This window comes from Hylobates moloch, unplaced genomic scaffold, assembly GCF_009828535.3.
Source record: "Hylobates moloch isolate HMO894 unplaced genomic scaffold, HMol_V3 SCAFFOLD_10, whole genome shotgun sequence".
In the NCBI taxonomy this organism is placed as follows: Eukaryota; Metazoa; Chordata; class Mammalia; order Primates; family Hylobatidae; genus Hylobates; species Hylobates moloch.
The window spans coordinates 65,704,751-65,725,960 of record NW_026652285.1 but is presented as its reverse complement, the minus strand read 5'-3'; the positions used below and the strand labels follow the sequence as shown (position 1 = coordinate 65,725,960).

The window sequence follows — 21,210 nt, the reverse complement described above, 5'->3', positions numbered from 1 at the left end:
TCGCTTTTCACCTCACAGGGCTCAATACTGCCCAGGAGCCCACAGGACAGCCGGGGCAGCCCACATCCCGTCACAGGCGCCCTGGAGGCTTCACCTCAGTTCCCCACGACTTCCTGCGCACCTTCAGGTGGGTCAGCCCCCACCGTAGTCAGCACTGGCTCCCTTTTCTCACACAGGAGAACAATGGACATCCAGGGACAAAACCCCTTTTAAGGTGTCTACGTATTGAACAACCATGTTCTTGAGCCAAAAACTGTCCACAAAGCATGCATTGGGAAGCAGGATCTGCCTCGGCTCTGCCCAGGGAGACCTGGGGCTGTTTTCATGTTGCCTTGAGCTAAATGACCCCACACTGCACTAGGCCCCATTGCCCACAGGCCTGCTCCAAAGACAGCCCACAGTGGTACGCAGCACTGACCACCCTGGCTGCAGAGGTCAGGGCCTGGTGGGCGCAGTGCAGGGTGGGGGCCCTCCTCTCTGGATGCCCTCCGCCCCGAGGCCTCCTGAACACCTGCTGCAAAGGGCCTCGCTAAGCACACACTCTCTCCCCACCAGGAGGGATGAAAGCATTCCACGGTGGGAGAAGGCCTAGAAGGCATCGTGCAGTAACACTGGAGGGTCCCCGAGCCAAACATGCTGCAGCCAACAGCCAATGTGGAGAAAACCCAAAGAGAGAACAGCGTGCAGAAAGAAAGGCCCACAGGGTGCCAGCACCTGCCCGGTCAGGTAGGAAGATCCAGAACGACCCCAGCTTCTGACCAGCAGAACCAACAGAACCGCGACCAGAGGTGCCATCTCAGCATCTGCACCTGACCCTCCTCCCTGGCTCCAAGGCCAACATCCCTTAGAATGCACTGGGCCAGGTGCGGTGGCTCACACCTATAATCCCAGCACTTTGGGAGGCCAACGTGGGTGGATTGCTTGAGCCCAGGAGGTCTAGACCAGCCTAGGCAACATGGTGAAACCCTGTCTCTACTAAAAATACAAAAAAGTAGCTGGGTGCGGTGGTGCAGACCTGTGGTCCCAGCTACTTGGGAGGCTGAGGTGAGAGGATTGCTTGAGTCAGCGAAGCGGAGGTTGCAGTGAGCTGAGATCTTGCCACTGCACTCCAGTCTGGGTAACAGAGCGAGACTTTGTCTCAAAAAAAAAAAAAAAAAAAAGACTGCTCTGGGGCACTGGGTCATGTGAGCTCCCCACAGCATCTGCTGACCACAAGGGGGCATCTGCAAGCTGGGTGAGAGGTCTGTGCCAAGGGGCCCAGCTCACAGGGGTTCCAAGCAGGGCCTTGCACTCCCTAGGGGTCTGTCCACCTGCTGCTCCCGGCCTCCTTGCTTTATTCCGTCCTGCACCTTGAGTCAGCTCGGGCCTCTGGAGGTGCCTGCTGCACTGCCCTGCTCTATCCCTGGGCACAGCCACCTGGGTACCCGCAGCCCATCCTCTGGCCTGGCCTCAACCCACCCTGCCTGGGGCCATTTCATCTTCTCTGACCTTCACAGAGGCCAAGATCCTTCTATACTTCAAAATTTAACACATTTTGTTTTCCTGGAACTGTTTCTCTTCCAGGAAGTGGGGGTGCCCCACACCAGCGCAGTGAGCTGAAAGCTCTCCCTAGGCTCGAGGGAGCGAAGGCTGGGCTGGCTGTGCCAGCTGCCCCTCCCTAGCTGCACCTTGGCATCCACCCTGCTCCTCCTCTACTTGCAGCGCGACCCCCAACCCCTCGGCGTCTTCCATGCACCGACCTCAGCGTCTTCCTAGCCCATCTGCTCACACTACCCCTGCCTGCATCTCTCCCTCCCGGCCTCCAAGCCCGGCGCAATCCCACGGCCTCCGCCCAAGTCCTCAGCCTCTCAGCGCTCACAGGGCTGCCCCCACCCCTGCAGTCTTTCCCCTGGAGGTGCTTGGTCTCCTCACAGACCCCACAGCTCTCCCTTCTCTTTTGGGCTGCCCTGTGGGTTTACCCATGAGCAGCAGATGTGCTGGTGGATGGCTCAACAAGAAGTCCAGCCTCCACAGCCCAGGGGCACAGAGACAGGAGAGGCCAGTCCCAGCCACATCCCAGTGGAGTGGCAGAGACTTCAGAGGCCTGGAGCTGATCCAGACAGGGCTTGAGAGGCGCCCAGGGCAGAGGCCCACCTCTGGGCTCTCCCCGGCCAGCAACTTCAGAGTGTGGGGGAAATGGGGGAGACATTATGGCCCAAAAAGACTAAGACCAAGACTTGCCTGATGGGGGCTAAGCCATGAAAACAAGCAATACCACAAAACACAGCACGGGTGGAAGTGGGGCCTGGGTAGGCGCCATACCTAACACCAACGCCCTGCACTGAGTCTCCCAGGTGCCCCAGTTGGAGCCGCACATGCAGGAGCCGGAAGAGGAGCAGCAAGTGAGGCACAAGGCCAGCAGGGCCGGGAACCGGCTGTGGAGAAGGAACCAGAGACGCAGGGGCGAGGGTGGGGGGGGGAAGGCGCCCACCTCTCCCCAGATTCAACTCAGCAACTCACCAGACACCAGGTCACCCAGACCCCCAGACCAACAGCCCAGACGACACGGTGGCCGAAACAGGGCAGCCTGCTAACAGATGAATGGGAAGCCCTGGGAAGGCCCTGGCATTTCTACATGGCCCTTGTGTCCTCGACTTGCCTGCCTGGAGAATGATGACCCACGTGGACCTCTGATGGGGTGGGTGGATGGCAGTGGACGCCTCCCATGGGCATGGACTCTGGCTCCCAACAAGCACAATGTATCTTTATTGTACAAGCAAAAAGTCACGTGCCCCAAACCAGCATATCCAATCCAATTGTTAAAAAGCTTAATTTTCCTGTTAAAAAGACAAAAGCCTAAAAATCTCACAGCTTTTGGTTCATTGGCCGATTGTCCTGAGGGTTAAAAACAAACTGCATGCTTTGGGATGGCCCCAAGCAGGCAGAGCCTTCCCTGGAGATGGAGTTCCTGGGCACTAACTGTGTTCCAGGGCATCTGAGCAAGGCTGGGACTGGGTTTTGGCTTAGTAGTGATTGGAGGAACTGCATCATTGACTTCATCCCTGCGGCCACGGGAGGTCATAGGAAAATACAGCAACTAAAGTGCTCCCACTGGCTGGAGGAGGAGGAGGAGCCGGCCAGGCAGGACACATGCTCCGAAGAAGAGCTGCCCAGGCAGCCGTCACTCTCCTGTTTGGGGTTGGAGACAGCAGTGGGTGAGGAGCAATGACAGAGGGGACCAGACCTGCCCTTCCATTGGGGAGGGGCTGGGGAGGCCCGAACTGGAGCACGTTCTCTCAGCATTTCCACATGCAAGGCGCGGGGCAGTGGGTATGCAGGGACTGGGTGCTGGGATTTGGCCCTGGTACAGAAACCACGCCCTCCAGTGACCTTTAGAACCGTATAGGCTCGCTATGTGCATGTCTTCACAGTCCAGACACGCGTGACACACACTGTGCATCTGGAGGAGGTTGGGGTTGTCTTTTTGTTGTCGCTGGAACTGGGGACAGCAGACATGTATATTTGCCACAATTGCAACAGAAAAAAAAACTACGTCCAACATAAAAAAAATTAAATAAATGAGGTGACAAAAAAAATGCAAAGGGCTCCAGTCCTTCTGGGCAGAGGTGCCCGGGGTGGAAGGCAGGCCAGCCGCTGCACATGCTTTCCGTGCCCAGGCACCAGCCATGAGCATGCACACGCGCTGTGTGGGGCTGGGGGGTAGGTGCAGGCGGCCGCCGCTCCAGGGGACTGGCTCATGGGGTTCCACTTTGATATTAAATAGGTGACTTCGATGGGGTGGGGGAGGCATCCTATGAAATGTATGAAAGGTAATGAAGACAGGGAGGGGTTGGGGGGAGAAAACCAAGGGCCAGGAGGTGATAAAATACAAAAGAACAAATACAGACAGATGGACACAGATACGGGTCCACTGAGGAATCGAGCACGAGGTTTGCTACTAGACTTATAGGTCACTCTCTCAGACGTTGGGTGGTAAACCGTCCAGCCTGCAAATGAATATAAAGGGAAGAAAACAAAGAGACACTCATCAAGTACAGGTTGCTGCGATTCCTCCTCCACACCAAAAGCCACACCAGCCTCGTCACTTAACATCCACGGCTCCATCTAGCCCAGCCCGGAGCACCAAAGCCACTGACCATGTAATGGGAAGGAGGCAGCGGGAGAGCAGAAGAGAAGCAGCCCAGAGAGGGGCGGGCAGGGTGGGGTGGGCGGGGCGGGGCGGCTTCATGGTCACCATGATTTCTCTGGACAGAGATGGTGAGGACAGGAGAGCACCTTATTGAGCAGCTGCTGCTGTCCACGCAGCGTTGACGATAGAATTTCCTCCTCAAGGCCAAACTCCCAGCTCGAAAGCTGTGCCCTCGTCCCCCCAGCCGTCCCTCTGGACTTTGGAAGGACCCGGTGTTTAGCACCATCTGGCTCCGCTGTGGGGGTGGGGGTGGGGCAGCCAGTGCCTGGGAACTGGCGCCGGAGCACACAGCCGGATGCCAGGTCCCCTGCCCTCCCCAGTCCTAGCCACTTCCCCGAGGTCCGCTCTAGCAAAGCATCACCTCCCCCTGAGCTGCTTACAAGCAAGACTTGGTGGTGGTTGGGACAATTCCATTCCTTTCATCCAAAGACTACGTCTTTTTTTTTTTTTTTTTTTCCTCCTTTTTAAAAGAAGCCTCTCAACAGCCTTTGCCACAGCTCGCAACCCCTCTACACAATACGGGCGTGCTCCTGGGGACACCACTGAGCCCTACGTGGCTAGCACATGCTCGGAGACAGGCAAGCTGGAAATCACCTTGGCCACGCGCTCCGCCTCCATCACTGGCTAAGCCGGAGCAGATGTCCGAAGACAGGGAGGCCCGGACGGAGCAGGGCTGCTGGGTCTGCACTGCCTTCCCGCTCAGGCCCGTGCTGTCTGCAGTGAGCCCCGCACTGGCTTGGGCAGGGTCCTTAGCGGGAGGGCCTCTGCTGGAGTCAGCCAAGTGACCTGGGCGGGGGGAGAAGAGGCGACAGGCACGATGAGGCGCCGCCGGGTCGGGGCCGTGTGGATTGAGTCTGTTCTGCCTGCTCGTTGCTGGGTGACCTTGGGGAAGCTCACGTCTCCTGCAGACCACAGGCACATGGCCACATCTCCCACAGAGGGGTGATGGGGAAGAGCAAAGAAAGTGCCCAGTCTCTACCAGCCCCCACTGCCGTGCTGGACTTGTGTTGAGCAAATATAGTGACAGAAGATACACCCAGGCACACAGTGGCCTGTGTACTTCTCATCTCAGTCTTCCCTTAGCTCTGGGAACTGTCTCTGAATTCGTGTAATGGGTATAATTCGTGGCTGTGTGCCCTGAAGGTTGTGGGCTTATAGTGAGCTTACGGTGGCTTGCCTGGCATGCTTCGGGACTTGGGCTCACAGGGGCTCCAGCCTAGAGTGCCAGGGCTCTCGACCAGCAAGCAGGCTGCAGTGCTGCTCAGGAGGCCTCAGGAAGCCCTGACATGCAGGGACGGGGCTGGTGGCTGCCTGGGGCCAGGCCAGTGCCACTCAATGACTAGGTGTCACCTTTAACAAGACTGGGAAATCAACACCGTCCTCCCATCCTCCCCCAGCCCCTAACGACAGCTGCTCGGCTGGCACACACCCGAGAAATGGGTCAAAGGAAGCAGCCACCATCCGTCCACGCAGTGCCCTGCAGAGGAGCAGGTGAGGGAGGGCAGCCTGAGCTTCCCTGGCACAGCCTGCAGCCTAGGGTCTCAGGCCCAGCACTGAGCAGCCCCTGCCCACTCACGGGCCTTGCCTCTCTGCATGAGGACAGAGGACCAGGGCTGCCTTCATGCTGCAATGACTCCCCTCTCCAGGGAAAGGAGATTCAGGAAGGAGACAACCCCGAGTGGTCTTCCAGGTCCGAGGGTGTCACACCTGCACAGAGCCTACCTCCCAGGCTCACTCGGGTGTCCCCAGGCCCACTCCCATTCCAGCCCTGCACCCGGAGGCCGACCTGTGCTGGAGGCCACGACCTTGAGCTGCCGCACCAGGGGGTTCAGCAGCTTGCCCGCCTTCAGCTTGCTCTTGCTGGCTTTTCTCCGGCGGCCAGTCGGGGGGGCCGTGTGGAAGAAGCCCACGTTGGGGGGCAGTGGCTTGCCCAGGCGGCGGTACAGAGCCTCGATCTCCTGCTTCTGCTGGCTCTGCAACTCCGAGATCTCCTTCAGGTGCCTGCAGGAGGGCAGAGGAGGGAGCGCCAGTGGGCTTCCTCGGTGCTTCCAACACCGCCAGCCTCCAGGAGGGAGGCGGCGTGGGAGAACACGGGGTGCGGGATGGGTGCCCTGCCTGTGCCTTGGCCTGGGCCATTCAAAGGGCCACACAGGGGCTGTAAAATGACACTGTTTGTTCATATCTAAATGGGGATGTGCCAAGGTGGTGGGCCTCTGGCATCGACGTGCCCAACAGCACAGGCCAGGCTAAGGAGCCTCAAACTTCCAAATACCCAGACTCAGAATGCTTACATTGATACTTGCAATGAAAGTCCCAAACATGAACACAGGTAAGGGGAAATCAGCAGGTGCCAGGCACCGGAGACTGCCTCCATTTATCAGGCAAATGTGTGTTATTTCCTCCACAGGGGAAACAGAGAGTGGAAGCCAGCTCAGACCAATGCAACACGGCATGATTAAGTCAGTGAGACACTCACTGACTTCCAGGGGCCACGCCACACCATATGTGAGCCCACTGCGACGAGTCCCATCCCACCCTGCAGGTGAAATGCAGGTGGGTCACTGGCCATGGGCAAGGGCACAGTCTAGAACTGCCAAGGCAAGAGGAGGATGCTGAGGGGAGGATGCAGAGGGGAGGATGCGGAGGGGTGGATGCGGAGGGGAGGATGCGGAGGGGAGGATGGGGAGAGGAGAATGGGGAGGGGAGGACGCAGAGGGGAGGCCACCGAGGGGAGGACACCGAGGGGAGGAAGCCAAGAGGAGGATGCTGAGAAGAGGATGTGGAGGGGAAGATGCAGAGGGGAGGAAGATGAAAGGAGGATGCAGAGGGGTGGATGGGGAGGGGAGGATGCAGAGGGGAGGAAGCCAAGGGTAGGAGGCCAAGGGGATGCAGAGGGTGAGGGAGGATGGAGGGGAAGGAGGTGGAGGGGAGGATGGAGGGAAGGAGGATGAGGAGGAGGAGAGGGAGGAGGAGAAGGGAGAAGAAAAGGAGGATGAAGGAGGAGGGAGGTAAGGGAGGATGAGGGGAGAAGGGAAGAGTAGAAGGAGAGGAAAGGAGGGAAGATAGAAGGAGAGGGAGGATGAGGGGAGAAGTGAGGAGGAAGGTAGAGGTAGGAGGAGAGGGAGGGTGGATGGGAGAAGGTGAGCAGAGGATAGAGAGGGGAGGAAGGTGAGGAGGATGAGAAGGAGAAGGAGAAAAGGATGAGGGAGAAGGGTGAGGAGGAATGAGGGAGAAGGTGAGGGAAGGGGAGGAAGGTGAGGGGAGGATGGAAAGGGGAGGAAGGTAAGGGGAGGATGGTGAGGGGAGGGTGGTGAGAGGAGGGTGTGAGAGGAGGATGGTGAGGGGAGGAAGGTGGGGGGGGATGGAGGGGAAGGAAGGTGAGGGGATGATGGAGAGCGGAGGAAGATGGGGGGAGGATAGTGGGGGGGGGGAAGGTAAGGGGAGGAAGGTGAGGGGAGAATGGAGAGGTGAGGAAGGTGAAGGGAGGATGGTGAGGGTAGGATGGAGAGAGGAGGAAAGTGAGTTGAGGGTGGAGAGGGGAGGAAAGTGAGGGGAGGAAGAAGAGGAGAGGAGGGGAGGAAGGTGAAGGGAGGATGGTGAGGGGAGGATGGAGAGATGGAGAGGGGAGGAAAGTGAGGGGAAGATGGAGAGACGAGGAAGGTGAGGGGAGGATGGAGAGGGGAGTATGGAGAGGAGAGGATGGGGAGGGGAGGATGGGAGGGGAGGAAGGTGAGGGGAGGATGGAGAGGGGAGGAAGGTGGGGGAGGAAGGTGAGGGGAGGAAGGTGACAGGAGTATGGAGAGGAGAGGATGGGGAGGGTAGGGGAGGAGCTGGGCCTCCCTGCTGCATCACATTGCTCTAAGCTTCTGCAAGGCCCAAGGCCACCCCAGGGGCCCAGGCTGGAGGCCCTGTAACCCCTTGCCTTCACCCTAAGTGCCCCTCCTCTTCCTTTGATGGCAAGGAAAACAGGTAGTTTTCAAGGTCGGAAATGAGGAAGCAAGTTCTGATTTTACTCTTGAATTTCAACACCTGCCACATAGGCTTTTTTTTTTTTTTTAAAGACTTCCTCTAACTACTAAACAAAATAAACAAATAAAAATAAAACTCTGAATGGCTTTCTCCCTACAAACACCAGAGAGACACAGCATCAGACGATCTTCTGGAAGGGAATGCTATTTCAAGAGAGTGCTGACTGCCCCAGGGTTGGGGAGTGGCTGCGCGGGCAGGGGAGCGTCTTATCCAGGCTGGAGCTTATCCAGGTTGGAACTCTGCTCCAAGGCTGCACCCACATGGTCCAGCTCCCGCGGTCCCAGCCTGCAACGTGGCTCCCACACAGGGGGTGCCCTGACCACTCCAAGCTGTCCCTAGGCTGCTCACCACAGAGCCCCGCGGCCTGGGACGTCTGAAAGCACAGGCTGGGCTCAGCACAGGGTTCCTGGAGGCCTAGGAAACCCCAACACTCATGACAGAAATGCTGCAGTGAGGCACAGGCACCTCGGTATTCAGAGGGTTCAAATGAAAGCAAGGCTGGGGAGCTGCTGGCTACTGCCTATCAGATGCCAAGTCACCTCAATTCCCAGTTGAGGCTGAAAATCTTCCCCACCCTCTCCTAAATGGTCCCCACTTCCCTCTGGACTCCACGGCCCTCCCAGCATCCACTTCCTGTTCTTAGGCTCCTGGAACTCTCTCCTTTGAGGTGCTTCTTGTCCTCTCCCTGCCCTTTCCCTAGACCCCACCTGCCCCTGACTCCCAACCACTTCTGCCATTTCTAGTCCCCACCTCGTTACCTCTACCCCTGGCCCCTGACAGGCTCCTGGCCCCTGTCACCCAGGATACAGGCTCTCCGAGCCTATAGCAGCTCCTCTCCCCAGTGTTCTCACATCCACACCTTCCTGCCCCCTACAAGCCTCTCTTCGTAGCAGCCACAGCTGGGGTGTGGCGTGGCAACATCTCAGCTCCCCTTTGTGCCTGCTGACCCTGACCACTGGCTCCCCAGGATGACATTCCTGCTGAGCAAACGTGCCCAGGATCTGGTGCCCTCTATCCCAAAAGGTTCTAGGTCATACCCAGCTTGGGCTCCATGCACTCTCTGGCCTCCACCAAGGATCTGTTGGGCCATGTGGCCAATGGGGGCCACCTTCCTGGATGCCTCTAAGACCAGCAGTGATTCCACCCATCCCTGCCTTCCTGCCTCTCCCAGCAGCTCCAGTTCCCTCCTCAGTTCTCCACGAACACATAGACACTCACTATATCCTCAATGCACGGCACTGACCACCCCACCAGCTTGGACAGACACTCTCTTAGCCTCTGTGCATACGCTGTGCAGAGAGGGCTCGCAGGAGAGAAAGGAGATGTACACGGCTCTTCCCACATAAGCCTATGATTTCCAACAGGACGCGACTTACAAACGTGCCTTCAGGCACTGGTGAATTTGGTGTCAGCCCTCCCATCCCGAAGGACATCTCAGTAACCCCCCGGCCGCAGCAGGACAGAATAAATATTTGCTGGATGAGGGAAAGAGACGTGGAGAAAGAGAGAGGAAGAGAAAGAGGGAGGCGGGGGAGAGAGAGAGAGACAGAGACAGAGACAAAGGAGAGACAGGAAGAGAGTGGCAGAAACAGAGTGGCGGAAAAGGAGACAAGGAGAGAAGGAATGAAAGGGGAGAGAGTGAGGGACGGGGAGAAAGGAAGAAAGAGGGAAGGAGACAGATGAGAGGCAGACAGAGTGAGGAAGACACATGCCTCAGTGATCCCCTGAGACATACCCTCAAGGGCAGCAGGAGGAGGCATGGCACCCAGAGAAGCCAGAAGCCAGGCAGACAGCAGGGTGGGGGCCGGCCCAGCCCGGAGGGCTCTGAGTGGGAGATTGTCTACTCAAAACCACAGGGAGGCTGGGCCTGGTGGCTCACACCGGAAATCCCAGAACTTTGGGAGGCTAAGGCGGGTGGATCACTTGAGGTCAGGAGTTTGAGACCAGCCTGGCCAACATGGTGAAACCCAGTCTCTACTAAGAATACAAAAATCAGCCGGGCGTGGTGGCGGGCACCTGTAGTCCCAGCTACTTGGGAGGCTGAGGGAGGAGAATCGCTTGAACCCGGGAGGTACAGGTTGCAGCGAGCGAAGATTGCACCACTGCACTCCAGCCTGGGTGACAGAGCGAGACTGTCTCAAAAAAATAAAATAAAATAAAAGCCTTCATCACTCCCCTGTCACCTGCTTGGCAGCTCCAAGTGGGCACTGCTTGGCCAGGACTTCAGCCCCGACGCCAGGATTCCCTCACAACCAGGAAGTGGTGCCACGCCCTGTGGGCAGAGGTGGGGGCGGGGGCGGCGCTTCCTGCCCGCGGGACCTACTTCTCCCGCAGACTCTGCAGCTCCTTCTTTATGTCAGCATCCTCGAGCTCCGAGTCATTGTCGCTGCTAATATAGGACGACTGGGAATGGAAGGAGGTCACACTGATGGTGGGGACCTTCATGCCAGCCCTGCTGGGCGTCTCAGGGCCCAGCGAGCCGGCCCGAGAAGGCCTCTGCAGGAAGGCGGTGGCCTTCTTCACAAAGTCGCCAGCCACACTGCCACTCCCGGGCACGGACACCTGCTTCTGCACCGGGGGTCTCGCCCGAGGGCCCTCGTCCCCGGAGTCACTGGACACGGGCTCGCCCACGCCGACCTCGATGGAGGAGGCCGTCTGCGCCCGCCGCACTGCCAGCTTCATGTCGGGGCTGGAGGGGGCCTCATCCAGGTAGACGTCGGGTGGGGCGGAGTATCTCAGGCTGTGGGGGGAGGCCAGGGTCCACTCGTCCTGAGTGCTGACTACTGAGAAACGGCCCACAGTCTTGGCTGGTGAGCTGACATCCTGCTGCTCTGGATGTTTCCGAGGGGACCCCAAAGCTCGAGCGCCAAGTGTCTGGGGGTGGCTGGCCTGGCCCCCGACTGTGGAAATGCCCATGCCACTCGGCGGAGGCTCTGCTGAGCTTTCTCCAGCGACTCCACCATCCCTGTCTGTGGGCTCCACACGTGCAGGTCTCACAAAAGCAGGTACATCCTTGGGAAACAAGCAGAGATATAGAGGATTCATGTGAACATCAGCACAGAGCAAACCCTGCCAACCAGCCAGGGGGTCGTCAAGCCGCCCTTACCTGGGGGGCGCTGGGGACCACACGAGGGTCTGAGGCCACCTGCCCTCCATCTCTGTCATAGCCCAGCATACTCCTGGGAGACGACTCTGCTATGGGAACATCAGAAACGTTACCGGGGCTGAAGGAGGAGGAAGAGGCAGAGATGGCTCACAGCTGACCGGAAGCAGCCCAAAGTGATCCCACGGGAGTGCCGCCAGCCAGGCAGGACAATGGGAGTGGGCACTGGGAGAAGCCAGCTGTGTGTGCTCACAGCAGTTTCGGAAACTGAAAATACTCCATGATGTCTTGGCCCCACGGCATTCTATGACAGATGCCCAATAAACCCGGGCAAGAGAAGAGGCGTCAGCCCTGGGCACCCTCGTGCAGCCAGGCCTTCTCTGTGCACCTGAAGGCCAGCACCCCGTCTCATCCCACCGTCTGATGTAAGAGGGTCCCGCAGCGCAGATCAATGGGGCTGGGTTCCAACCCTGCTCCCACGGTGTCTCAAAAACTGTCACCCACTGCACCTGCAGCTGTTCCGGTGCTCTCCTGCAGCTTCCCCGGGAGCTGTTTCTGACCAGCTTTTCCCAGGGTTGCCGTAAAGAGGCAACCAGAAAAGCCAAGCAAGTTAACATGGGGTCCTCGCCTGAGCTGAGACCCTCATGTGGCAAAAGAAACTCGTGGGCAGGCCAGGGCATGAGCCAGACCTATGTGCCGTGGGTAAGGTGGCAGCGGCGGATGGAGCCTCTGGGGAGGCTAGGGCCGCCCGCACACGTGTCTCCTTTGCACACCCCATGTGAAAACTCACAAGGGAACAACACCCAAATCAGATTCCCAAAGAACCCCAGTCCAGTCCCTGTCGCGCGTCCCCAACCCGTGGGCAACACCTGACTCCCCTCCTCACATCCCTGTGCCCACCTCCAGGGCTAGGAGGCTCACTGTCAAACGCACTCTCTCTACTTCTAAATGGCTCCAACTGCTAGGAAAGGTCACTTTTGCCAAACTAGAATCCGTCTCCTTGGAGCTTCCCTCATGAGTTCCGCACTCTGGAAAGAGTATGGACTTGGAGTACAAATTGTATCAACAAGTTGCAAGTCACTGAAGCTCAGTTTGCTCATTGCCAAAGGGGCCCATGGGACGGACACATCTCACAGCACAAGGTCAGAGTCCGTGGAGCGCCACAGGCAGCCCAGCGTGGTCAGGGCTGGCACTCCAACACAACCTCTCATTTCCACCCTTTTGCGAAGACGCTCTTGCTTCTGCCCCGTCCCTCATCTTCCTCAGGCTAAACATCACCAGTTCCCCGCGTGCACAGCTTCTGACCCTAGTGCCAGCTGCCTCAACCCCTCTTAAAGTCTGGCGTCTAGAAATAAATGTGGCCTGGGACTATGGGGTCCCACCTATGGCTGATGTGCGCTGAGGTTTCCATTAGGAGGCTCAGGGGAGTCCTGATTCATACTGTGCCCATCCCCCAAGAAATCCTGGGCTGAGAAGGAACCTCAGACCTCACAAGATCAGTCCAGCTCCCTTAGAAGGGACACTGAGGCATGCAGATAATGAAATGAGAAGCAAAGCAAAGGCGTTTCCACAGAGACACAGTGGCAGCCAGGAGCCACAAGGGAAAGCCCCACGGCAGGTCTTCAGGGATTGCCCTGGCACCTGGCGCTCCCAGCAGTCACAGCACCCCCCACCGCACTGCTCTGCTATAGCTGAAGTAAGCCTGGGTTTTTGTGGGCATCTTGTAACCTTGCTGAAGAAAAGCAAGAGCTGGGGTGGGTCCACCGGAACGTGTGCAGACCCTCAGCCACTGGAGAGTCCAGGGGCTGTGACGTGTCCCTGCAACATCCCAGCACCCACCAACCGGGGCTTTATCCATTTCCCCGAGGACTTCATCTCTCTGGAGTGTTAGCACGTGGTTCCTTCTAGAACTCAGTAGGTTTTAATTAAGTCAGGGGCATCCAGTCTTTTGGCTTCCCTGGGCCACATTGGAAGATGAAGAATTGTCTTGGGTCACACATGAAATACACTAACAATAACTGATGAGCTTTAAAAAATTGGAAAAAAAAAAAGCTCATAAGAAGCTTACCAATTTGTGTTGGGCCCACTCAAAGCCGTCCTGGGCCACATGCAGCTCATGGGCCAGAGGTTGGACAAGCTTGAATTAAATCATGACAGGCTCCTGTTGTGTCTGGGCCCTACCCTAGATGCTAAAGGATCCCTTACAGATAAAAAGATCTTTAAGAAATGCTTTTATCCCTTAAAAGATGAAAGACGAGGGTGCAGATGCAGAAGGTTCTGGGGCAAGGAAAGCGGGCAGCACCTTGTGAACGCAGGGTTCAGCAGGAAGCTGTTACCTGTCATTGATGAAGACGTGCCCTGCTCCATCACGGCCCCTCGAGTGGGGGCCAGTTCTGACTTCTCCACCTGGAGAAAGAAACACAAAAAGAGCACAGCCGTGAGACTTGCGTGTCAGCATCTCAACAGCTGTATCAGCAAATCTACTCCCCTCGTCTCAAGCTGCCCCTGGGCTGCCCCAGCCCCTCTGTGTGCATGGATGGGGCTGACTCATCTGACGCGGCACAAGCATGACCCCAAACAGGGGCCACTTGTTGCAAAATGTGCATGGGTGAGTCAGACACACGTGGGTGGGTCACCAAGAGAGGGACGGGCCCTGAGTGAGGGCGGCTCTGCATAGCCAAGATGCCTGCCCACCCCCGGGGCCCGTGCCCAGGCTCCGGCCCCTGACCCAGGGCGGTGTCTCTGGGACAAGGCAGCTACTCACCAAGGGCTGGGGCAGCTGGGCACGCCCTGCGACTGCCTCCTTAGGCGCTGGGGGCCGGGCCAGGTCCCCCCCACAGACCTCTGAGCGGGGCTGATCCCCTCTCAGGGGCTCCAGGGTGAAGTCTCTGTCGCCCACCTCCACAGGGGTCCCGGCTGAGGCTGAGGAGGTGGGCACGTGCTCCTGGTAGAGCAGAGTCCGCAGCTTCTCGTCCAGGCTCTTGATGGTGCTGTCCACAAAGCCCACCCTGGGGGGCGGCCCTTCCCCATCCGACTCCAGGGCCGAGGGTAGCTGTGGGGGGATGGTGGGCCCCAGGGGTGGGCTTGGGAGCTGGGAGGTGGCCAGGCTGACGGCCCCCACTGTGGCAGGAAGCAGGGGAGCAGGCTGACCCAAGGCGGGCTGTGGGGCCCCGCTGTGGGGGCTGGGCTCAGGCGCAGGAGCTGGCAGGGGCTCCCTTGGGGCACTGACGTCCCTGGTTGAGGCGGCCTCTGGAGCTGGAGTGCAAGGTGCTAGGCCCACCACGAGGGGCTGCACAGCAAGCGGGGCCTCATGAGTCTCCGCTAGTAGCTGAGAGGTCTCGAGCTCACTGGTTGGCCCCTGAGGGGTCCCTGGACCCCCTGCCTGGATGGCAGTTCCTGACGCTGGCTCTGGCATGGTGCTGGTGGCTGGAGCTGCTCCATCTTGGGGCAGAGCAGTCACAGGAGGGGAGGAGGGGGCCAAAGGGGCTGGGGGCCCCCCAGGAGGGTTGCTGGGGCCCGCCTGGCTCAGGAGCTGCTGACCGGCTAGAAAGCCAGGTTGTTCCTTCGAGGACAGCTGGTCTTTATAGGGCGCTGGATCTAGAAGAAATGGGGAAAATGCCTTTGTACCAGGGTACTCCAGTCCTATCTACCTGTTTCTTCCTTGGCTAAAAAGATGCCTTCCACTGCCTGGCCATGGCCCCAGCATGCTGGTCTTCTCTGTTTCCTGACACACCAGGCTCCTACCTGCCTGAAGCTCAGCCCAGCCTTGGCTGCTGCTTCCTGTAACCCCTCCCACACGTCTCTGAGCCACCAGCTTCGCAACTCCAGGTCCCTGTTCCTATAGTGTCCCTTGTGGCTGAACCAGCACCACCCTTCCTTCTGTGTCTTCTGTAGTGTGTGACCATCAGCTGTGGCTGTTGCCTGTCATCTGTCTGTCCATACCCTCATCCGCACGGACAGCTCCAAAAAGATACGGCTGTTGTCTATCTTGCGCTGGACAAAAGTTATTCAATGAAATTTAAAAATTAAAGAGTTTAAGTAGTGAGCTGTACACACTTCCATGCCCAAGAGTGAGCAGGAGCCTGGAACCTTCAGACCCCCAGTCTTTGGTATGGTCAGAAGCGAAGCCAGGGCTGGTCAGTGACCTCGCGGGAGGAATCCAGAACCCCAGCAGTATAACCAAGTCTCACAGCGCCTTGTGCAGGAGCTCATGGAGCCTCCACCAGGCTCACAGGGACTGCAGGCATCTGAGAGGTGGCAGGACAGTGTTTCTCAAACTTACTTGGCCTTGGAGCCGGTTTCCTTACTTGAAAATGCAACCCAACCTTTTTTTTTTTTGAGACGGTCTGGCTCTGTCACCCAGGCTGGAGTGCAGTGGCGCAATCTCGCCTCACTGCAAACTCTGCCTCCCGGGCTCAAGCAATCCTCCCACCTCAGCCTCCCTTGTAGCTGGGACCACGGCTGGATAATTTTTGTATTTTTCGTATGAGACTGGGTTTCACCATGTTGCCAGGCTGGTTTTGAACTCCTGGGCTCAAGCAATCCGCTGGCCTCAGCCTCTCAAAGTGTTGGGATGACAGGTGTGAGCCCCCACGCCCAGCCCACTTTGTGTTTTTAAAAAACACAAAGAAAATGAACACAAAAAAACTGTTCAAAAAATAAAAGGTGAGAATGGGGAGATTACTAGGATCCTGATGCCCTCCCTCGTGCCCCCAGAATCCCTTGGTCCCCATCCCCTTCCTGGCCCAACAAAGGTAAACTAATCTGATAAGCATTTCCTCCACTGCTCTTCTTTCTGGCCTTACCGTTCGTCTATCTAAACACCATGGTCATGCTGCACGTTCCATCAATGGAATGGTACTCTATTCTGTGGTGCCTGGCCTCTCTCACTGTGTTTGTGAGATGTGTCCTTGTTGTTTGCACAACTGCACCATGATGCATGCATCCGTTCTGTGTTGGTACTCGCTGGGCTGTGGCTGGGTGGGACCACGACTAACACTGAGGCACAGTGTGTGCAGGCCCGTGTCCCGCCAGGCACACGCCAGTGGGGAGCTGCTGGTCACTGATCCCCTTTAGCTTTATGTAAGGGTGCCAAGCTGCTTCCCCAAGCGGTAGCCAATGCCCCCACCATTGGCAGCCTCTGAGCACCCCTAGGGCTGTGTGATAGTGTCTCATTGTGGTTCCTTATTGTTTTTAATTATGGAAAAAACATTTAAGATGAGATCTGCTGTCTTAACACATTTGTAAAAGCACGATACTCTATTGTTAACTATAGGCACTATGTTGTGTGGCAAAGCTCTAGAGCTTACTCAGCTTATATAACTGAAACTTTATGCCCTCAACGGTAACTCCATTTCCCTCTCCCTCCAGCCGCTGGCAACTTCCATTCTGCTCTCGGCTTTGACTGTTTCTGACTTTGACTGTTTTAGATACCGCATATGAGAGGAATGAATCGTGTAGTCTTCCTGTGCCTGGCTTATTTCACATAGCATAATGTCCTGCAGGTTCATCCATGTCGTCGCAAATGGTAGTTTCCTTGTTTTTGTGGTTAAATAGTACTCCACCGTGCAAACATACCACGTTTTCTTTATCCATTCATCTGTCAAGACACTTAGGTTGTTTCCATATCTTGGCTATTGTGAATAATGCTGCAATGAACACAGGAGAGCAGTATTTCTTCCAAACCTTGTTTTCAATTATCTTGAATATATACCCAGCAGTGGGATTGCTGGATCATATGGTAGTTCTATTTTAATTTTTTGAGGAAGGTCCACATTGTTTTCCATAATGGTTGCACTAATTTACACTCACACCACACTGCACAAAGGTCCCCTCTCTCCACATCCTGGCCAATACTTGCCGTCCTTTGTTTTTGAGAGCAGTGATCTTAACAGGTGTGAGGTGATAGCTCAGTGTGGTTTTGATTTGCATTTCCCTGATAATACTTAATTCAATTGAGTACCTTCTCCTGTGTTCACCGGCCACCTGGGTATCTTCTTTTATGACACACCTGTTCAAGTCTCTTGCCTGCTTTTCTACAGAGCTGTCATTCTTTTCTTTTTAATTTATGGTTCTTCATGATGCTGGGTAGAGAACTGTTTGGGGGCTATCTGTACTACAGAATCTCTCGCTCTGTGGCTTGCCTATGTGCTCGATTAGTGGTGTCTTTTGATAAACAATAGTTTTTGATTTTGATATAGTCAAATTTAACCAACTTTTAGCCAGTCTTTCCATTTGCATATTTTGTTGAACTTTAACATATGTGTTCTACCTGGGGGCCATAATGATACTGCCTCTTATTACTTCTAGGAACTTTACTGTTTTCCCTTTTACATTGAGATTCACAAGCCACTTGTTACTGAGTTTTGTGTGTGGTATGAGGATCATCTCCCTGTGTGGACAGCCTACTATCCCAACTCCTTCTGTTGAGAAGACCATCCTGTCTCCACTGTTTGACAATCGGACATTTCTTGTCAACCATGTGTCCAAAGACGTGGGCCTGCTTCCGAGCTGTCTTGACTCCATTGCTCAATTTCTCTACCCTTGTTCTAGGACCAGATTGTCTCTGTGACTCCAGGTTTATATGAGTCACAACATCCAGGAGAATGGTATCCGTCCCTTAGAAGCTGTCTTGGTTTTTACTGGTTTTTGCATTTCTGTAAAGAGTATATAATCAGTGTGTTGATGCTCATTTAGAAATTGTTAGAATCTGAATCTACAGATCTATTTGGGAAGAAGTGTTTATAATACTGAATCTTCCAGTCCATGAATATGGTACATATCTTCCTACTCATTTCTTTTTAAAATTTCTCTCAATGTTTTATAGTTTTTGGTATACAGATCTTACATACTTTTCGTTAGATTCATACACTGGTGTTTGGCATTTTTGTGTTAATATAAATTAAATTTTTCAATATTCCTTATTTTCTGATTGTTGCTGGTATACAGAAAGATAACTGCAGTCTGTACTTTGCTAACTTATTAATTCTAATTTATCTGTAAATTTAAATCTCTATGTATATAATCATGTTATCAGCAAACAGTGGTAGTTTTATTTCTTCCTTTCTAATCCTTATCACGTTGTAAAACAGTAATTGTTTTAACATCATTAGATATTGAGGCAAAATGATAAAATTATAGTGTTACCAAAAGGCCACGATTATTTCTACTTCAAAATAGAAAGAGTTTTAGCAAATGTATTCCTTGGAAATAACTGCTGTTTAGCCCAGTAATTTTATAGGTAGAGCTTCTGAGTCAAAGAAGTTATCTTGCTTTGTCCAAATTTTTAACAAAAAATAGTAATGCTAAAAGGAATATTACCTTTTGTGTAACATTATATAGAATTATATTGATCAGAACAATCATTCAGCTCTGCGTGTCTACTATGTGACATGCATTACGCATTTATTTCCATTTACAGAGTGATTGATATCGGAGTAGATAATAGAAAACACCAACCTCAAGTTGGTATCAACTCAAATAAGCAAACGTTTTCTTTGGAAGACCTTGTTTAGAAATCAATAGCATTTTCTTCAAATGAAAAATAAAGTGTTTGTGACACCACTATGACACTTCCTTATATATATTTACAAAAAGTGGTCAGGGCATTGGCTCTTAAATTGGGCTGCAGGTTGGGTCCTACTCCCAGAAATTCAGATTTACCTGCATGAGGCAGGGCCTGAGCTTCTTCAATCCCATTGCTTTCCCTTCTTTTTTTCTCCCTTTTTACCTCTCCCCCTCCCCCTCCTTTCCTGCCCACCCCCCCGCTCCCTGCAATATCTGGGACACAGGATACTGAATAGAAGTGGTGAGAATAGGCATCCTTATCTTGTTCCCCATCTCAAAGAGAAAGCATTCCACATTTCACCATTAAGAATATTTGCTGGTTTGGTTTTGTTTGTTTTTTGTAAAAATAGAATTTCCCATCTATTGGGACATAGTGAATAAATTATTTATTCAAATTAAGTGAAACCAACCTTGCATTCTGAGATCACTGCAACTTACTAACTTGTCATACATATCTTTTCATGTATCACTAGATTTAATTTGCTACTATTTTGTTTAGTATTTTTGCAAGTGTTGATGGGAGAGGGAGAGACTGACCTTTTATCTTCCAATTTTATAATGTTCTCAGTCAGATTTTTGTGTCAAAGTTATGCTAGTTTGATAAAACAAGCTTCTTTGTTCTCTGGACGAGTTGGGTTAGATCAGAATTATTTCTCATTTAAGTATCTGTGGTAAAGCCATCAAGATGAAACTTTTCCTTATAGGAAGGTTTTTTCCGCTTATACACACCTTTGTGTGTTGACACTCACTGAGATGGAGGCCAAGGAGTCCAAACATATGTGCCTGATTTCTTTCTCACTGCCTTTTCTTCAACTATGATTTCTCTTTCCCTAACATTTGAGTGAATCCATCTTTCTCATTATCGTGAACGCTTCTTGGCTTTTTAACTATGCAGCATCCATTTGCTTCCTTGTTGGGTAGGGGCACTCCAAATTTCCTCTTGGGAACAACTGTCCCCTACTTTAACTCCAAGGCTATGCCTGCAATTTGGGCACAAGTCAGTGTGCATTCCAGCCACCAGCCACAACTGCTTTAGAGAATGTGTCCTTGTTCTGCATAATGGGAGTCAGGGCCAGATGTATGAAACCTTTCAAAAAGGGTCTCTATTTTCTGCTTGCGCTTAAACCTGAAAGACTATATACACGCTGAGCTGTTCCAGCAATCTTGCCACCATGAAGGGTAGACATGAGAAGGCTTCTAATGACTGATTTGACTTTTTAATGTTTATAGCACCTTTCAGATTTTCTATTTCTTCTTCATTAAGTTTGGTAAGTTGTAGTTCCCTAAGACATAATCCAAAGAAATTTTCAAATTCTTATATTTAATGTTTGTAGGATTGTAGCAGTGTCCCCTGCTTTTCATCCCTAATATTGATTACTTACGTCTTCTCTCTCTCTCTCCTTTAGTCAGTCTCATCACAGGGGGCTTACTAATGCTATGAGCCATTTCAAAGAAGCATTGCTAAGCTCTGTTGATACTCTATTGTATTATTTGTTTACTATTTCATTAATTTATGTTCTTATCTATTTTACTTTCTCCTTTATTTGGGTTCCATTTTCTCTTATGCTAACTTTTTGCACTAAATACTTTTATTACTATCAGACTTTTCTCCTGTCCAATATATGCATTTAAAGGCTACAAAGTTTCTGCTCAATATGCTGTTAACTGCATCTCACAAATTTTGATATGTAATATTTTCATTAGTATGATGTTCATATCATCATTCAGAATGTTTTATTAGTTTCCATTGTAATTCCTTCTTTGCCTAATGAGGTATTTATAAATGCACTGCTTAACTATCAAATGTGGACATTTTCTAGTTATCTTCTAGTTAATGAATTTGGGTTTACTTCCAACTTTAATCAAAAGCATGCATCAAGTGATTTTGATTCTTTGAAACTTGTTGAGATTTGTTTTGGGTCTGCGTAAGGTTAAATTAAAAATATTCTGTGTGCATGAAAAAAAACAGTGCATTCTTCAGCTACTGAGTACAGTGTCCTATATATTTAAGATACTAATTCTGTGGTTGAAATTTTCTCTATCCCTACTGAGTGTCTCCCTGTTCCAAAAGTTGAAATCTCCCATGATGACTGTAAATTGCTCCATTTGTTTTAGTTGTGTTAATTTTTACTTTATGCATTTTGAGGCTTTATTACTAAATATAAGTAAACATTAAATTATTATATCTTCCTGGCCAGTTGAATCTTTCACCATTACATTTTTGCCTTAAAATCGACATTGATATAAAAATATAGACATTAGCTTTCTCTTGGTTAGTATTTATGTACTCTTTTTCCATTCTTTTTACTTTTAATCTTTTTAT

General features: G+C 53.1%; 1 protein-coding gene across 1 annotated transcript in view; it reads right to left on the bottom strand.

Moving 5' to 3' along the window:
* The window catches only part of WNK2 (WNK lysine deficient protein kinase 2), a 133,213-nt gene that overhangs the window by 14,970 nt on the left and 97,033 nt on the right, over nt 1-21,210 (bottom strand). The window contains 7 exon segments of the mRNA XM_058445448.1: nt 3,888-3,986; nt 4,784-4,975; nt 5,976-6,190; nt 10,542-11,230; nt 11,325-11,413; nt 13,658-13,727; nt 14,086-14,918. Of these exon segments, the coding sequence (XP_058301431.1) occupies nt 3,888-3,986; nt 4,784-4,975; nt 5,976-6,190; nt 10,542-11,230; nt 11,325-11,413; nt 13,658-13,727; nt 14,086-14,918 (2,187 nt within the window).